Raw genomic sequence first — 19,576 nt, 5'->3', positions numbered from 1 at the left:
TGCCATATTCCACAAGTTACTGTGCAATTAGACAACTAATGTGAAGATCATCTCGATTTCTATAATATGTGCACTTAGTGCTGAGTGTGTTTGCACTAAGCCATCTCAATTGTTTGCTTTAAACACATATTCATTTACATACGTCAACAGAAAACTTCGTAATACTTATTTACAAAAAAAAATACGATTTGAAGTTAAAAAGAGATTATCCATTTATGAAACTCTCCCTCATGTTCACAAGACCCCGCCTATGTTTAGTTCGAAGTCGAGTAAGTTTATTGACTGTAAGAATAGTTTATTATTAATTACCTGTAATAAATGTCAGATATGACTCTTTAGGGAATAAAAAATCGATATTAATTCGTATCTCACTCATTAATTATGTTTTAACCTATAAATATGTGTGTCATATCAAATATACTTTACAAGGCCTACTCATACGTTTGCGGAATATTTGTCTTTTCATGTGTATAGTTGTATACAGAATGTTCTATTTAAACGCTATTCAAACTACATACGAACTAGGGTTTGTCGGTTTTCAAAAACCGGGTTTAAAAACCGGGTTTTTTGATAAATTTGGAAAATTCAAAAACAGTTTTTAAAATTTAAAAAACCGGTTTTATATACTAGAATTAATATGTAAAAATTTCTGTTAAATGAACTAAAAAAATTTAAAGACTGAAATTAGTTCCAAATTATTAAATGCTTTAGAAGTACGAATTCAAGAAAGAAGACAAGTTGGATTCGTAAACCTTTTGCTATATTTGCTAAATCCACAAAACATTTCAACAAAGAAATCTAGTGTATTTGCACTAGCTTCGAAATTCGATATTACTAAGTTATCTGGAAAAATATTGTCTAGAATATATCCAAATTCTTTATGGAAACAGATTCCGATGATGAATATATCGGAGACGGAGAAGCTATTAATCAGGGCAATGCTCTAAAAGAAGCCATGGAAAAATCAATTCATAGGTTTCTTCAGGAACCTGAAGAAATAATTTCAAATCCGAAGACACTGAAGGCCGAATTTTCAGTATTTGTGGCAACCAACAAAAGAACAAAGAATTTGGATTTATTATTTGATGCCCTGAAAACGATAACACCAAGTTCAGTAGCCAGGCAATTTTGTATCTAGAATAAGAACAAGGTTAAGTAATCGTTCAGTGGACATTTTATGTTTTTTGAAATCATATTTCCTGAAGAAAAATACTAAATGAAATAAAAATTTATAATTTATATTTTGTACGGATTTTAGTTATTTTATTTTTATTTGGATTTGTATGTAGTATATTTTATTTTGTTATATTTTTGTAGTTCCATAAATATTAAATAAATTGAAATTTTTTAAAATGAGTATAAATATTTTTACTGTTTTACTTATATTTTTGTAAAAATTCGAAAACCGGTTTTTGGAAATACTGGAATTCGAAAACATTTTTTTTTCTTCAAAAGTCGGTTTTTGTATAAACCCTAATACGAACCCCATTACGCACAAAACGACGAAACCACTGCCACATTGAATTTCTGAAAGCGTTTCTCGCTGTTACAGTTGGTACACTACTTGAAATCGGTACGGCCGGCCGTACTTCAGCTGTTTTGTCGCTGGAAGAACACTTCCTGTGTTGTCTTGTTAGGTTACGCGTTATTAAATGTATCATGAAAATCAGCGAACGATTTCGATGCGAAGTTCAAGGACGAACACTCCAGCTCATAAATACGTGTATACCGTATTTGCAACGACACTGGTTTTGAGCAGGGACATCGTAGTAAGAGTGACCTTGATTCAACTGTGACGGGCAAAGTATCTGTATATCTGATTGTACTGTGTCGTTTGCTCTAATGTCGTACGTGCACATAACCTCACTTTCTTTCCAAGAAACTGAATTGTTAAAGACAGAAAGAACACTAAAAAATATCCGACTCATGTAATCTCGCTTCGTTTCTGAGATGTCCGGGGTTCAAATCTGGTCCCAATACAGGCTAACCTAACAACGTTTTTCGTGAATTTCTTCAGTCCCTCCAGCTTATTGCCAAGATCGTACATAATTAGGCCACCAATCACCTTCTCATCAGATACTCTTCCGTCTTGTATAACCAAAACATCTTCCATAACTTCCAACTTCTCATCAACTTTTTCTACATGTGAGCACTAATTATTTACATTCCTGTGTTATTCAATATATAGGATTTTCTAGTCGGATTGCCGTGGTCTCCATCTGGTGGCTATGCGAATTTTTGATGGGCTGGAAACGTAGCTCGGATAGGCGAGGCAATTCATAGGCGTCGAGTAGAAAGACAGAGAAGATAACATGAAGACAAGGATCAGGAAGGAAATTGAATGTAAGAACGGGAGATGACTAAACTGGTTCAATATAATGTCCACTTTCGGGTTCTGGCACAGATAATTCATCGTCATTAAAAACTCGCTTATATCACCTCTTCTGTTTATTACACGGTCCCTTGAAATTACCAATGCCAACTTCTGAGAAAAAAAATGCCACGAGTTTCACGAAAGCTTGTTCGCCTCTCCTCAGTTTTTAAGCTGGTTACTTACAAGGGAGCCACGGGATGTTCACTTGCAGGCGATCGGAACGCCCCCAGTCCCCTAGAAGTCCGGTGGTGCCCAAGCGGACCGTGGCTGATACGAGCACCACCGCTAGCCAGGTTCGGCACCCAGTGCCTGTTGCCACCGCCATCTGTCAGCTGGTCAGTGTCGATATCTGCAGGAACAGAACAATATTTTTTCAATATGGAAGTCTGCTAACTATTTTTAAATTATTAATTACATTTTAGAAACGTATAAACATGAGGTTCTCACGGCTATGATGATAATGGTATTCTGGCTTGTGACGCTGTGTGGACTTTAAAAGGTACGAGGTGCGATCGGAAAGTTTCCAGACTGCGCGTATAAAAACCCGTACACTTATCTCAGGTATTAAATTCATCCATCACCCTCGAAGTAGTTCCCCTGGGAGTGAACACAACGATCCCAGCGCCGCTGCCAAGCCTGGAAGCATCCCTGGAAATCTTTCTTTGTCAGCCTGTCAAGCACCATCTGCGATTCTGCCTGAATCTCTTGCCAAAGACTCGCCAAAACGGCTACGGAAACCTATGAAATGCTAAAGCAAGCATTTGGGAAGTCAGCAATGGGTCGTGCACAAACTTTTGTGTGGCATTCACGTTTTAAAAATGGCCGAACCTCTGTCGATGATGACGAGCGTTCTGGAAGACCATCTTCGAGCACAACGCCCGAAAATGTTACGAAGATCGACGTCGTACCATCAACGACTTGTGCGACATTGTTGGGATAGGCTATGGGACCTGTCAGCTGATTCTAAAGGAAGAACTCCACATGCGACGCATCCTGTCTGAGGACCAGAAGCAGAATCGACTTGACTTCTCGTTTGTCAGGAGCTCAAAGATCTTGCAAGAACCGACCCCAACTTCCTTTCTAAGCTCCGTGTGACTTCTTCCTCTTCCCAAAGATGAAAATTCAGCTAAAGGGAAGGAGATTTGAGACGATAGAAGAGATTCAGGCAGAATCGCAGATGGTGCTTGACAGGCTGACAAAGAAAGATTTCCAGGGATGCTTCCAGGCTTGGCAGCGGCGCTGGGATCGTTGTGTTCACTCCCAGGGGAACTACTTCGAGGGTGATGGATAAATGTAATACCTGAGATAAGTGTACGGGTTTTTTTTTTTTTTTTTATACGCGCAGTCTTGAAACTTTCCGATCGCACCTCGTACATACATTAGGAAACAGATTACTTGCAATAGCTGAGCTCCCTGGAGCTGTGGATAGTTGCACTCGGCACGGCCTGGTAACTGCACGGAACGGCCGGGTAGAAAAAGCGTGGTGGTGCGCGCGCAGCGCTCTTAACCCCCCCCCCCCCCCCCCCCCCGACAAGAACTCGCAAGTGCTAACTTTATGAAGACTGAGGCAGTAAAGCACAGACAGATTATGTTGGTAGCCAAACAAAAGACGGGCGGGGAAAATGGCCGGCACGGAATAGGATTTATTTACGAGTGTGGTAGGAAACGTTTCCTTATCTGTGAGCCTTCGACCTCTTTCACAATGTGTTTCACCAGCCAACAATGGCTATCACCGCCACCAGAAACAGGTGTTAACAAAGCAATTGACAGAAAGAAGGAGGTTATGTGATCTGTGATCGCCTGATGCCATGTTGTTTTCTGTCGTCAGTAAAACGCCTGCTCGCGCAACCTTGACGCTATTGGTCAGAAGGAGAAACACCTAAGAAAGTAGCTCTCGAGATAACTTGTGGTAGTTTTGCTTTGTTCTGAAATGTTGTCAACATGGCGTTAAAACCCACAAGACAGAAGAAAGTGTTAACAAATTTATATATGCTTGTGACAAGATATGGGATCTAATATCTCGTTACAGAGACATTTCAGACGTAAGATACTTTTCGGTAGAGTATCTTTCGTTATATGTATTCATTGTTACGAACACCTTCAAAGAGGATCCTGGTTGTCAAAACGTGCTGGGAAATATTTGTAATTTGTTCACTCTTTTGAGGACTCATGTGCCTTATAATTTTTATTGTTAATATTATTATCTACCGTTGATATAACATGATCTCAGGTGCGTATAAACTTTTTGTTCTGACGTATATTGTCCAGTGGTTGCGAACTAACTAACCCCTCAGAGTGAGTGTCCTTCCCGTTAATCACGCCTGGAGAGTAGGGCAGATACAGTACTCGAAACATTGTGTAATTTTATAAAATCAGACGATGGACAAACTCCAATAACCGAATAATCCAGACTGTATTGCACCATCGTCAGAATTCTTCAGAACGAAAAGCCAATAGTAAACTGAACAATGATAATACCTGATCCACGGAACACATCGACGTTGGCTGTCAGTTCAAAACATTTAACACAATTTCACATTGTCACAGAAATGAAACACTTGAACTGGACTATTACACTGCTTTACAAAAAAAAAAAAAAACACGCGATGACAGATCAAAACGTACACTTCACCGCTGTCAGTGGCTTCTGGTCAGGTAGATAAAGCAGACTGCAACCTTACAGCGAGTCTCAGCGACTTGACCTCAATTGGTCCTGCATTATGTCCGGTCGCTTCTAGTATATCCGCCGAACATGTTAACTCGCTCTCTCCTGTGTGCACAGCAGTGGCGTGTGAGGTGTGTATGGTCCGAATGGAATGCTTCTACTTACTTCCTTGAGAAAAATTCCGCCATTCTTTTGGCATCGGTTAGGAATAACAGCTAAATGCAGTTGCCAGTTTCAGAAACCTATAACAACCGTACGCAGTTCTAAAAAAAGACAGCAGAGGGCAGGAATAAAGGATTTCGTCCATCTGTCTCTAGATATGAACATAAATTAATCCATATAAAATAATTAATAGGATTAAGAAATAAGGAAACAATTAATTCGAGACAGCGACAACGGATCAAAACGCGAGGCTCTTTATGAAAATAATATCTTTTCTTTCGTCCCACTATAGGTTACGAGGTGCGATCGGAAAGTTTCAAGACTGCGCCTATAAAAACCCGTACACTTATCTCAGGTATTAAATTCATCCATCACCCTCGAAGTAGTTCCCCTGGGAGTGAACACAACGATCCCAGCGCCGCTGCCAAGCCTGGAAGCATCCCTGGAAATCTTTCTTTGTCAGCCTGTCAAGCACCATCTGCGATTCTGCCTGAATCTCTTCTATCGTCTCAAATCTCCTTCCCTTTAGCTGAATTTTCATCTTTGGGAAGAGGAAGAAGTCACACGGAGCTTAGAAAGGAAGTTGGGGTCGGTTCTTGCAAGATCTTCGAGCTCCTGACAAACGAGAAGTCGATTCTGCTTCTGGTCCTCAGACAGGATGCGTCGCATGTGGAGTTCTTCCTTTAGAATCAGCTGACAGGTCCCATAGCCTATCCCAACAATGTCGGACAAGTCGTTTATGGTACGACGTCGATCTTCGTGAATGGCCTGCCGAATCTTCGTAACATTTTCGGGCGTTGTGCTCGAAGATGGTCGTCCAGAACGCTCGTCATCATCGACAGAGGTTCGGCCATTTTTAAAACGTGAATGCCACACAAAAGTTTGCGGACTCCCCAAATGCTTGCTTTAGCATTTCATAGGTTTCCGTAGCCGTTTTGGCGAGTCTTTGGCAAAATTTGATGCACACGCCATTCCGAAATCGCAGGAGGGTCGGTGTAATGCACTACCAAAACGCCCGTAACTAAGAAACAAATGCTAATTCGATGATGCCGGCTGGCACACTGATTCACTATGAATGTAGGCCGCACCCCCTAGCGGCAGAAGCTCGTACTACATCCGGTTCGCCCTCTATTGACACAGTCTTTAAACTTTCCGATCGCACCTCGTAGTCGCGCCCCAATACTTTTCTTGGTAATTCAAATTATTGTGATTTTGACGATTTAAAAAATACATCTCTAGAAATAACTTTATGTAAATTTTAATTTTTCAGCTGTAAATCTTATGGCGAGTAATTATTTATTTAACGACGTATTCGAACAGAGACTGCCTATCAAGACCAGAAAGTTAGATTAAGCCGTAATCTTAATTTAAAAAAACAAACAATTCATATATTTTTGTAATTAAACATAGATTTTTCGGAAAGTTACAGACCCAAGTGCATCGAAATTGATAAATCTGCATTATGCTTAAAAAAAACTGGTAATAAGAATACATAAATTTTCAATTCAATCTAAAAATATCTGTTTCTTTTTTTAAAACTGAATGACTACAAGATTTATGAATAGTCCATCGATGAAGAATTGTAATTCTCTATTGAAAGAATGCGTACCCCGTGCCGTTATTGTACAGCGGTAGGAGTTTGTCAGTTTCAGCCTCGAAAAACTTCTATCGGCAGACGCAGTTATTCTCAGAAGATTAAAAAACATTTACATACACTTCACCAATTTTCGCTGAATAATCAATTTAAACATGTCAGAAACACGAAAAAGGAATTACTGAACTTAACATTTACAATTCTTCAAACTCTCATCACCTGCAGATAAGAAAGTTTTCTAAGGTTGGCAATACCTGATCAGTTCTTTTTCGATGTTTTTTTCTGTCTCTCTTCCGATTTGACATCTCAAGCACAAAGCTGAATTTGTCAACAGATTCGGCAAAATATTCAAAACGAGTCTGTAAATATGATTAAATTTAAAGCAAATGGCTGTCTTCTGGTTTGCAGATGCGATCATTGCCCTCGTGATGGAGGCAGCAAGGACCTCTAAAACGCCTGTAAATTTCTACCAAACCCAAAAGACAGCCATCTTATTTAAATTTAATCATATTTATTTTTAGTTTTTGAGTAAACAAACTTTGGCCGGTTATGTTTTCCACCATTTTTTTAAAAATTATATTTTTAATCTTTCATAAGATAGTGTAATTGCGTCATATTGTGAATATTATAACAATTATTTATTTTAATCCGTCTTATTACAATATTTAAAATTTCTTATAATTAAGATAATAAAATATCATTGATGTTCCATATCGATTGATCGATTTACATCTTGGAACATTTTACACAACATGTTTCGGTTTTTATAAAACCATCATCAGGTGTAAAATATCTACGAACTTAAAACTCAAATATGATTCCATTTGGTGATGTTTTCATTGCGTTTGTTTTTCATTTTTGGACGGAGATGTTGTTTTTTCTTAAATTTTATTGGATGTACATATCGGTCAAAGATGTAGGAGTGATTGTTCCGATATGTCCAGAAGTACTAGTGTCTTCGTATAGGTGTGGGTCAATTGACAAACAAACAAACGCAATGAAAACATCACCAAATGGAATCATATTTGAGTTTTAAGTTCGTAGATATTTTACACCTGATGATGGTTTTATAAAAACTGAAACATGTTGTGTAAAATGTTCCAAGATGTAAATCGATCAATCGATATGGAACATCAATGATATTTTATTATCTTAATTATAAGAAATTTTAAATATTGTGATAAGACGGATTAAAATAAATAATTGTTTTAATCTTTCAGTTTAGGGCCAATAGGCGCCTTGTTCATTATGCTGCATCGCTGTGAATCACTTAATAGTATAATCCACTCACCCCGGGTCACAAATAATGGAAGTTATTTCAATTTTATATTAAAATTTTTTGAAAAAATAAAATAGTGTATTTGCGTCATATTGTGATTTATTAAATTAAAATTAAATTATTTGGTTATTCCGTCAAATCACAATGTATTTAAAATAAGATAATTAAAATATCATTCTGTGTTCCATATCGAATAATCGATTTACAATTGGAACAGTTACAACATGTTTCGGTTTTATTAAACCATCATCAGGTGTAAAATTATATTAAATTTAAAACTCAATTACAATTTTTTAAAATTTTTCGTAGTGTAGTTTTTTTTGGAGGTCGTGTCCAGATATTTTCATATAATGGATCAACTTTTATTGTTTGAAGTGATGCTTTTGATGTTTATATCGGTCAGAGATAAAATAGTAGACAACACAGTTGTCTCTGGAGGTGATCCAGAAGTATTACCGTATCCGATCAAGGTTTATTCAGTAATTGTAAAAAATTGTAATTGAGTTTTAAATTTAATATAATTTTACACCTGATGATGGTTTAATAAAACCGAAACATGTTGTAACTGTTCCAATTGTAAATCGATTATTCGATATGGAACACAGAATTATATTTTAATTATTTTAATTATCATATTTTAAATACATTGTGATTTGACGGAATAACCGAATAATTTAATTTTAAAATTTTTTGAGTAGGATCCGACGTTTCCGAAGCGCCAAGATTCCAATATATTTTCTTTTCAGATCGTCACGTGTTTGCCTTCCATAGCCGCTTCTAAAGTGTCGTGGTCCTTTACAGATTAAGGTCTCCTTAATTACGTGGCTTCTGAAGTTTCTTTCGCGATGAAAATTGTTTGCTCTCCACGTGCTTTTATCGGAAACTTTCTCGAGACCTCCGCTGTTGTTGGTCTCAGATAAAAATGTCCATATGTAAAGAGAAAAGGCATTTCCGACGCACGCCTCTCATTGGCGATGCGACGTGTACGAACAGAAATGTAAAACTCATCTGAGACCTCATGATCTGATATCTCGACAGAACTGTCAGTGATTTCCCGCAGAATTTGCGTAATGAAGACGTTCATAATTTAAACGTTTCTCGTAATAGTTGGGCGATCAAATGATAGGTTAAATACATACAGAATTTTAGTAAAACACCCTAAAAGGATCAGACTAATTGGGAGAACTTGATAATATTAAAATTGGCTTTATTAACATATGGTGTGAAAACGTCGAGTGGATTCATCAGGCTCAGTATACAGACCGGTAGTGAGTTAGTGGAAATTCGACAATGAACCAGCAGTTCCATAAAATGTGGCGAATTTATTCAATAACGCAGCGAATATTAACTTTGAAAAAATCGTTACGCTCTATGACAGAGGTTCCCAAACTTTTATACCTTGCGTCCCCCTTAAAACATTTCATAAATTTCAAACCCCCTTTCCAGAACAAATGCAAGCAAACAGATTTGACATAAAATTTAGCATTTAAAATATTTAAAATATTAAATGATATTTCGATAATGAACATCATTTAATATTTTAAATGTTAATTATTGTAATATTTTAATATTTAATAAGAATTTATTGTGATTAGACGGACAAGATTTAAACAATATATATTTATTATATCACAATATGACGCAACTTTACCATCTCATAAAATTTAGCTATGAATATACAGCAATGTAAGACAATTAAACTGCCACAACCAAGCAAAGGATGTTAAAAATGTTTCTAAATACTTCGTTAAAAAAGTTTTTCATACAAACCCCCCCCCCCCCCCCCCAGAAAACCACTCGCGCCCCCCACACTTTGGGAACCTCTGCTCTATGGAGTTCGAAGGTAACACACAATTCATTAGTTTTAATTTTAAGGGTAACTATGAACATTACGTCTGGGAAGGCGAACCGGAAGTTATGGCCGAAAATCGAACCTCCCATAAATCGATAGTGGCTCGATTTCTTCAACGTGAAGTCTTACATTGAAATTTGTAAGTCGTAACGTGGTCTAGCGGTTAGAACGGTGGCCTTGTAATCCTGGGCTCTCGGGTTTATAACTTGTGTTGGGCAAGGCCGTGGTCTAGGCAACACGGAGTTTTCCTCCGTGGCATCCCAACAATTACTCCATTCACACACAGAAGAAGGCAATGGCAAACCACTTCTGGATCATCTGCCAAGAACGTATATGAACAGGTCCCAGTCCGAGAAAAGGATGGAAGGATCCTGTTCATATGGACCTGTCGTCAGACAGAACACTAAATAATAATAAGATGAGGTGGTCTAGCGGTCAGAACGCTGGCCTTGTAATCCTGGGGTCTCGGGTTCGATTCCCGGCGGTGCCCGAATTTATAACTTGTGTTGGGCAAGGCCGTGGTCTAGGCAACACGGAGTTTTCCTCCGGGGGCTTCCCCGGTTTCTCCGTGGCACTCCATTCACACACAGAAGAAGGCAATGGCAAACCACTTCTGGATCATCTGCCAAGAACGTACATGAACAGGTCCCAGTCCGAGAAAAGGATGGAAGGATCCTGTTCATATGGACCTGTCCTCAGACAGAACACTAAATAAATAATAAACGTGGCAGATTAGGGAGGAAGTGAGTCTTGAAGCGTTTGTTTAATCATGTCAATCACAGAGCGCAGCACTGTACAGGGCTGACATGAGACCCTGATCACATGAATTCGTTTTCAAACTCACGTAGTTGTAACGGCCTTGATTGTACAACGTAGAAAGTAAGAAATGTTTTGTAAGAAAACAACTGACAGTCATTCGGCTGTGACCGTATTTTATTAGCAGATTAATATGAGAACGTTTTGGTTTAGCTACCCAACTTTTTGACCCATTTAGAAAGTCACATCCTCGTCAACGAATAAGTTGTAGAGTCAATTTAAGAATAAAAGGAAACCGGACCGGGGTTGCACGTGTAAGGTCTCTCAGCGGTTTGAGACTTACCTTCCGACTAAATCGTAAGGCCTGCCTTCCACGAGTCCAGAGCGCAGAAGATGGCGAATACAATGTCTGCCCAAAACGTTGGACAACTATCAAAATTGGACATGACCTACGCCGAAAGCCGAAATGACAAATTAAAATCCAGGAGCCGAAACCCAGGGGCAAGAATATTTGTTATGCTTTAATAAACACACAGACGGAAGATGTCATGGAATTTGATAATGCCACGTAGTTTAGTAGATAACGACCGAAGTTTCAGAGGCGCTCCATCATCGCCCTGATGATGGAGGCAGTAAGCTCCTCTGAAACACTGGTCATTATCTACCAAACGACGTGGCGCAATATCCTAGAACATTGTTTCAGAGGAGCTTACTGCCTCCATCATCAGGGCGATGATGGAGCGCCTCTGAAACTTCGGTCATTATCTACCAAACGACGTGGCGCAATATCCTAGAACATTGTTTCAGAGGAGCTTACTGCCTCCATCATCAGGGCGATGATGGAGCGCCTCTGAAACTTCGGTCATTATCTACCAAACTACGTGGCGCAATATCCTCGAACATTATTTCAGAGGAGCTTACTGCCTCCATCATCAGGGCGATGATGGAGCGCCTCTGAAACTTCGGTCATTATCTACCAAACGACGTGGCGCAATATCCTAGAACATTGTTTCAGAGGAGCTTACTGCCTCCATCATCAGGGCGATGATGGAGCGCCTCTGAAACTTCGGTCATTATCTACCAAACTACGTGGCGCAATATCCTCGAACATTATTTCAGAGGAGCTTACTGCCTTATTCTTCAAGAAATTTAAATGAATACCGATACGTCAGATGGTATGCCATTTCTGTGGTGGCTTACTCGACTCGTAAACACGGGATGACAAAGCAAAATTAAAAGTAAAGTAAAAAAGTATAAGTATTTTCCTTCATGCTTCCGCTACGCCATTTTACACCGTACAAATAATTGCAAACAAAGTCTAGTATTTTTCAAAATATCTATAACCATAGATCACTGTAATGGCCTATCGCAAATTACAATAATATTAATTGCACCTCACAAGCATATTCGCCTGCTATGTTGGTATTAATAATTACTGTAAACTAAAAAGTACGATTTTAGGATAGTCCTTGATGGAGTAACGTCCATACCATATTTAATCTAAATCCGTCCAGCAGTTCTCGAGTTGATTCGTGCGGACAAACGGAAGTACGTTCATTTCATGTAATAATAATAATCCGCAGCGTAAGAGCCCTCTGAGAGCCATAGCCGACTAGCTTGACTGCTGGCCTCACGTTCACATGCCTAAGCAGAGGTGAACGATCATCCAACCAGATACAGGGTGACGTGTGGTCAGCACGACGAACCCCCAGTCATTGCTAGTTTTCATGACCGGATTGTAGCTCCCAATTTCCTCACGATGCTGGGTTGGCCCAGGTCCCATACACTGGTCGAAAGCTCATGAGAAAATTTCTTCTCCCCCGAGACTCGAACCAGCGCGCATTGCGTATCGCCGGTCCGAAGCACGATGCCTCAGACCGCGTGGCTAAGACGCGGGACGTTCATTTCATGTACATTATATAAAATGCATAACTGTTTCCTTCGAAATCCTAAGTCACTATTCATGATCATCTTCTCATCCCACTGGACTCCATATGACTGCTCGAGATGAAGTAACGTCAATAGTCAGTCACGTCAAGACGCGCGTAAAAGCAAGGAAAAAATCTTAAGCACCGGAAGGCTCATTCCGAAATCTGACAGGAAAAAAACGCCTGTCCTGGGAATACCCGCAGGCACATTTAATTACTTTCTTTAGGATAATATTTCCGAAGATGTCAGACAATGGTCAGTTCTGACCTTCTGAAACAAAGTTTAGGTTAGGTTAGATTCGATTTGGTTGGGTTGGGTTCGGTTAGATTTGGTTGGGTTACGTTGGGTTAGGTTAGGTTGAGTTAGGTTACGTTAGGTTAGGTTGTGTTAGGTTACGTTAGGTTAGGTTGGGTTGGGATGGGTTAGATTGGGTTGGGTTAGATTAGGTTGTGTTAGGTTACGTTAGGTTAGATTGGGTTGGGTTAGACTAGGTTGGGTTAGACTAGGTTGGGTTAGGTTAGGTTGGGTTGCGTTAGGTTAGGTTAGATTAGGTTGGGTTACGTTGGGTTAGGTTAGGTTGAATTAGGTTACGTTAGGTTATGTTGGGTTGTGTTAGACTAGGTTGGGTTAGGTTGGGTTGGGTTATATTGGGTTAGGTTAGGTTGTGTTAGGTTACGTTAGGTTAGGTTGGGTTGGGTTAGGTTAGGTTGTGTTATATTACGTTATGTTAGGTTGCTTTAGATTGGGTTGGGTTACGTTGGGTTGGATTGGGTTGGGTTAGACAAGGTTGGGTTGGGTTGGGTTAGGTTGGGTTAGGTTGGGTTAGATTGGGTTGGGTTAGGTTAGGTTGGGTTGGGTTAGGTTAGGTTGGGTTGGGTTAGGTTAGGTTGGGTTAGGTTAGGTTGGGTTGCGTTAGGTTAGGTTAGATTAGGTTAGGTTAGGTTGGGTTACGTTGGGTTAGGTTAGGTTGAATTAGGTTACGTTAGGTTATGTTGGGTTGTGTTAGACTAGGTTGGGTTAGGTTGGGTTGGGTTATATTGGGTTAGGTTAGGTTGTGTTAGGTTACGTTAGGTTAGGTTGGGTTGGGTTAGGTTAGGTTGTGTTATGTTACGTTATGTTAGGTTGGGTTAGATTGGGTTGGGTTACGTTGGGTTGGATTGGGTTGGGTTAGACAAGGTTGGGTTGGGTTGGGTTAGGTTGGGTTAGGTTGGGTTAGATTGGGTTGGGTTAGGTTGGGTTGGGTTAGGTTAGGTTGTGTTATGTTACGTTATGTTAGGTTGGGTTAGATTGGGTTGGATTGGGTTGGGTTAGACAAGGTTGGGTTGGGTTGGGTTAGGTTGGGTTAGGTTGGGTTGGGTTAGGTTGTGTTAGGTTACGTTAGGTTAGATTGGGTTGGGTTGGGTTGTGTTATGTTACGTTATGTTAGGTTGGGTTAGATTGGGTTGGTTTACGTTGGGTTGGATTGGGTTGGGTTAGACAAGGTTGGGTTGGGTTGGGTTAGGTTGGGTTAGGTTCGGTTGGGTTAGGTTGTGTTAGGTTACGTTAGGTTAGATTGGGTTGGGTTAGGTTAGGTTGTGTTAGGTTACGTTAGGTTAGGTTGGGTTGGGTTGGGTTAAGTTCGGTTAGATTTGTTTGGGTTACGTTGGGTTAGGTTAGGTTAGGTTGGGTTAGGTTGGGTTGGGTTAGGTTTGATTGGATTAGGTTCGGTTGGGTTAGATTGGGTTCCCAGGAACAAATCTGAGCATTGAACCAGAGCAATGTTAATTGTTTAAATTATGAAGGTCGTAGGCACTGATGTTTATAACGGAGACTCGTCTCAGAGAGACTTAAATGGAGATACGATGTAGTCTCGCCCAAGGGCAACCGAAGGGGACTGATGTTCAGCGGGCCAGCCGAGGCTGTGGCGAAGTCGGCTCTACGAGTGGTCTTACCACTCCGCTACCCTGACCGAGGTTTTCCGTGCCTTTCCTCTGTTGTAAGACAAATGCCAGGGTATAATTCAAGAGGGCCGCTACCCAAATCACGGAGATCTTCAGCCGAAGCGATCCTGCCCCCTCTGGGCTCAAATCCCAGAGAATCATCCAACCAAAATCCTTTGCACAAAGGACAAGTTATCTGACGGGATAACCTCTCATCAGCAGGAACAGACCCTAGGTTCCGCCACAAAAGAACACGTTAGCGTAGGCAAATCTTACTGTAGTAGGAGACAACCATAAGAAATGATAAAAGAAAGGCATTTTCCAACAGCTCCCAGAGACACGTCAGTATTTTTTGTATTAGTTATTCTTACTGTTTTGTGCCAAGGATCGTCTCCTAATTCATTGGCAATCTTTCAAAGATCATACAGTCCTGCAATATCATGTCGCTTTGCCAATGTTCGACACCGCGCCTTGAGTACTGATGCAACTTGCATCACACAAATTTTATCGCGGATGGATACAATAAACAGTCCCACTAGCATCAAACGGAATGACGCATTTCATAACACGACTGGTTAATGTTCGTGGGGCACGCGGTTCGTTGGCTGAGAACCTAAGTTAATCATCTTTTTAAGCCCCTGAAGCTAATTCCTGGTTAAGAGGCCATAACAACTTTCTCCCACGGTCATCGTAAATTTATGATCTTACTGTAACTCACTGGACGTTTTACGTCAGTAGTTAACAACGTAACAAAATAAATCACGCGTGAAGATTTGGTCCGGATTATCAGTTCCAAGTACAGGCGAGATCTGCGTCCATGTTTACGGGACTAACGACCCCTCCCCCTTACCCAAAAAAGTACAAGTTTTTAATCGGTACTGTACGCTGGAAATAAAATATTATTTATTATTTATACAATTTAACCCCCCTCGTTTGTGCTAAAAGACAAAATTTGTACGGACTTAAGTGAAATCCTCTGATATGACGAATATAAAAATCGTTTTAGGCTCATTATCGCACAAATCCTGAAGGACCGCGACTGCATTAGCTGGCCTAGGTTTACGTCGATCCCAAGTGGGCTAGACTAGTGGTATTCAACCTGGGGTACGCGAAGACACCTTAGGGGATACGTGAAATTTTAAAAAAAATATTATTTTACGATAAACACTGAATAATCAGTAATGTAATTTATATAATTTATTTTAGATGTAATTATATAATATATATAACTTGAATTATACACCAACAACTTTGGGGGTACAAAGTTGAAGAGAAATTATATCTGGGGGAAGCGAAGACATCTTAGGGGATACGTGTAATTTAAAAAAAAAATTATTTTACGATAAACACTGAATAATCAGTAATGTAATTTATTTAATTTATTTTAGATGTAATTATATAATATATATAACTTGAATTATACACCAACAACTTTGGGGGTACAAAGTTGAAGAGAAATTGTATCTGGGGGTACGCGAAGACATCTTAGGGGATACGTGTAATTTAAAAAAATATATTACTTTACGATAAACACTGAATAATCAGTAATGTAATTTATTTAATTTATTTTAGATGTAATTATATAATATATATAACTTGAATTATACACCAACAACTTTGGGGGTATAAAGTTGAAGAGAAATTATATCTGGGGGTACGCGAAGACATCTTAAGGGGGTACGTGAAATTTAATATATATATATATTATTTTACGATAAACACTGAATAATCAGTAATGTAATTTATTTAATTTATTTTAGATGTAATTATATAATATATATAACTTGAATTATACACCAACAACTTTGGGGGTACGCGAACAAAAAAGGGCTACACAGCCTCCAAACTTGACAGCGGCGCCTCGTTTTACATCGGGACAGAAGCTTACGTCGACGGACTGCATGTTTCGGAGTCACATAAAAATCGTACGACGCTGCGTCACGAACCGTGGGGGGGGGGGGGGGGGCCCCACGCGAGTGACGGACGACAGCTCGGGACACTCAGCGCACGGTGACGGGGCAGAATTTGTTCAGTGGCCTCTAAGCATGCAATCTGGCAACGATTCGTATACTTATTCAGTGTTTATCATAAAATATATTATTTTTAAATTTCACGTACCCCCTAAGATTTCTTCGCGTACCCCCGGGGGTACGCATACCCCAGGTTGAATACCACTGCTCTATACCGTTGGATGACTCGTGATCACGACGTTTGGTAATGGACGACAAAATCAAATATAGTTACTAAATACTTTGAAGACGTAATAAAAGACAAATATTTTGGAACTAACAAACAAACATAAGGAGGCCTATATTCAAGATGAAACTGAAAACAGATAAAAAGTTTGCTGCTATTTTGGTTTAGAAACTTTTGCCTAAGACGTAGAGATTAAACTATAGTGCTGCCTATTGTTTTGTATGGACGTCAAATATGACATCTTACATCAAGGGAAAATTGGTGATTTTGGAAATAGGGTACTGAGGAAAATACACAGACCCGAGATAAATGTTATCAGAAAGCAGGGGACACCAACTTACTAAGTAAAGTAAAGCTGTCCCACTGTACGCCATGTAGGCGTTTATGGGGAGAGATGGTATAGCTCCTACTCATTCTTGACCTCGGCACTAGATGGGGGTGAGTGGTCAGCATCACGCCCCGGCCGGCTTTACCCCCGGGAAAGGACCCCGGTACCCATTGTAGAGGAGGCTGGGTGGGCCCCAGAGGCTAGAGGGAGAAATCCTCTGCCCCTGTCGCGGATCGAATCCCGGTCGTCCAGACCATATTGACAATAACTTAACAATTTGTATTTTTCACTAAAAACCACTCCCGTGATAAAATCAAGAAGGATGAAACGTGGGAGGTAGTGGAATAGATGAGAAACGAAGACCCCGAAGGAAGAGGACCACTTGGGAGACCTAAATGTCGATGTGAGGAGAACACTACTACAACGATTCTTAATAAAACAGCCTATAAGTTTGTGGAATGGATTAGAATGGCTCTGGATAGACAGCAATGGTGGATTCATATGAAGACATTAATAAACATCACGGTCTGTGCGAAGCAACCAAGGACTCTGCCCCATAGAGATGATAATTTCAGTCTCTTACATTTTGCAATTTCTTTTATATTTGAATAACAGGGGGGGAGATAATGCGGAACATAATTACTATCAGGTCACAATGGCTCCCGTGTGTCCTCGGTGGTGACGGATAAGGCCCTTAAAGCTTAGTTGTGGTGTCTGGTCTTCACATAAAAATAAACTCATCAGACCGGCAACGTAGTAAATACTGGGTATGATCTGAGGTTTTCACAGCGGTCTTCTGGGTTGTTTCGCCGTGTAGTATCCGTCATCAGGGCGATTAATTCATCGACCTGATAACGGAGGCAGTATGACCTCTGAAGCGTTGGTAAACATCGACCAGACTACACAGCGTGACAACCCAGAAGACAGAAATCTTCATACTCATCGCCCTGATGAAGGAGGCAGTATGACCTCTGAAGCGTTGGTAAACATCGACCAGACTACACAGCGTGACAACCCAGAAGACAGAAATCTTCATACTCGCCGCTGTGAAAACTTCAAATCTCGTCCTGATGATGGAGGCAGTATGACCTCTGAAGCGTTGGTTAACATCGACCAGACTACACAGCGTAACAACCCAGAAGACAGAAATCTTGAGACTCACCGCTGTGAAAACTTCAAATCTCGTCCTGATGATGGAGGCAGTATGACCTCCGAAACGTTTGTTAACATCGACCAGACTACACAGCGTAACAACCCAGAAGACAGAAATCTTGAGACTCACCGCTGTGAAAACTTCAAATCTCGTCCTGATGATGGAGGCAGTATGACCTCCGAAACGTTTGTTAACATCGACCACACTACACAGCGTAACAACCCAGAAGATAGAAATCTTAATAAATACTGTCTTCACATATGAAAGGGCTTTGGCCGATAATACAATTAAGCTTGAATCTTCATCAGACTGAATCTCGCAGGAAGATGAGATAGGACACACGGAATTAGACATATTTAATTCTTACACTTACAGAAGCCACTTCATCTCATTCCTTGTTCTTTTTCTTGTCAGGAGACGAAATGTCCAATGACGCAGCAAATCATTTCGACAGTAAATATGCAGAAACCTGTAGAACAGAGCAGAAAAGTTAATTGTGGGTCTCTAATGTTTTAAGTATCAGCTGTATAAGGTAGCTTAATGGACAAAACGCCGACGTTTCGAGAACCATCTTCGTCCTAGTCCTCATCCTGAGATGGTTCTCGAAACTTCTGTGATTTCTTCATTAAGCCAACTTACGCGGTTGGTAGCCATAGAAAAATTGATTATACTTAGTAGCCGTCAAATCTTAGATCATACATCAGATAAATGTTACAGCGAATGTACGAAAATATTACTATTACTAAAGTAAGTTGTAAATGATAACTACAGTGACATCTATCAGTAATTTTTATTTATTTAGTGTTCTGTGTGACGACAGGTCCATATGAACAGGATCCTTCCATCCTTTTCTCGGACTGGGGCCTGTTCATATACGTTCTTGGCAGATGATCCAGAAGTGGTTTGCCATTGCCTTCTTCTGTGTGTGAATGGAGTAATTCTTGGGATGCCACGGAGGAAAACTCCGTGTTGCCTAGACCACGGCCTTGCCCAACACAAGTTATAAATTCGGGTACCGCCGGGAATCGAACCCGAGACCCCAGGATTACAAGGCCAGCGTTCTAACCGCTAGACCACCTCATCTTATTATTATTTAGTAATCTGTCTGACGACAGGTCCATATGAACAGGATCCTTCCATCCTTTTCTCGGACTGGGACCTGTTCATATACGTTCTTGGCAGATGATCCAGAAGTGGTTTGCCATTGCCTTCTTCTGTGTGTGAATGGAGTAATTCTTGGGATGCCACGGAGGAAAACTCCGTGTTGCCTAGACCACGGCCTTGCCCAACACAAGTTATAAATTCGGGCACCGCTGGGAATCGAACCCGAGACCCCAGGATTACAAGGCCAGCGTTCTAACCGCTAGAC

The 19,576-nt window shown here is 40.2% G+C and overlaps 1 protein-coding gene across 3 annotated transcripts in view; it reads right to left on the bottom strand.

Moving 5' to 3' along the window:
- LOC147871358 (pancreatic triacylglycerol lipase-like) overlaps positions 1-19,576 on the bottom strand; it is a 125,126-nt gene that overhangs the window by 40,430 nt on the left and 65,120 nt on the right. For 2 of the 3 annotated variants that reach the window (XM_087339964.1, XM_087339966.1), the window contains exons 2-3: positions 18,581-18,676; positions 2,558-2,723 (exon numbers count right to left, since the gene is read on the bottom strand). In XM_087339964.1, the coding sequence (XP_087196090.1) occupies positions 2,558-2,699 (142 nt within the window). In that variant the 5' untranslated portion in view covers positions 2,700-2,723; positions 18,581-18,676. The remainder of the gene's footprint in view (positions 1-2,557; positions 2,724-18,580; positions 18,677-19,576) is intronic. The other variant, XM_087339965.1, reaches the window with a different exon arrangement.

The sequence above is a fragment of the Zootermopsis nevadensis genome, unplaced genomic scaffold (genome assembly GCF_977971745.1).
Source record: "Zootermopsis nevadensis isolate Lab colony 2312 unplaced genomic scaffold, Znev_1.0 Znev_ptg000058l, whole genome shotgun sequence".
NCBI lineage: Eukaryota > Metazoa > Arthropoda > Insecta > Blattodea > Termopsidae > Zootermopsis > Zootermopsis nevadensis.
Note: the sequence above shows the minus strand (reverse complement) of the source record. Positions and strands in the feature narration are given on the sequence as shown.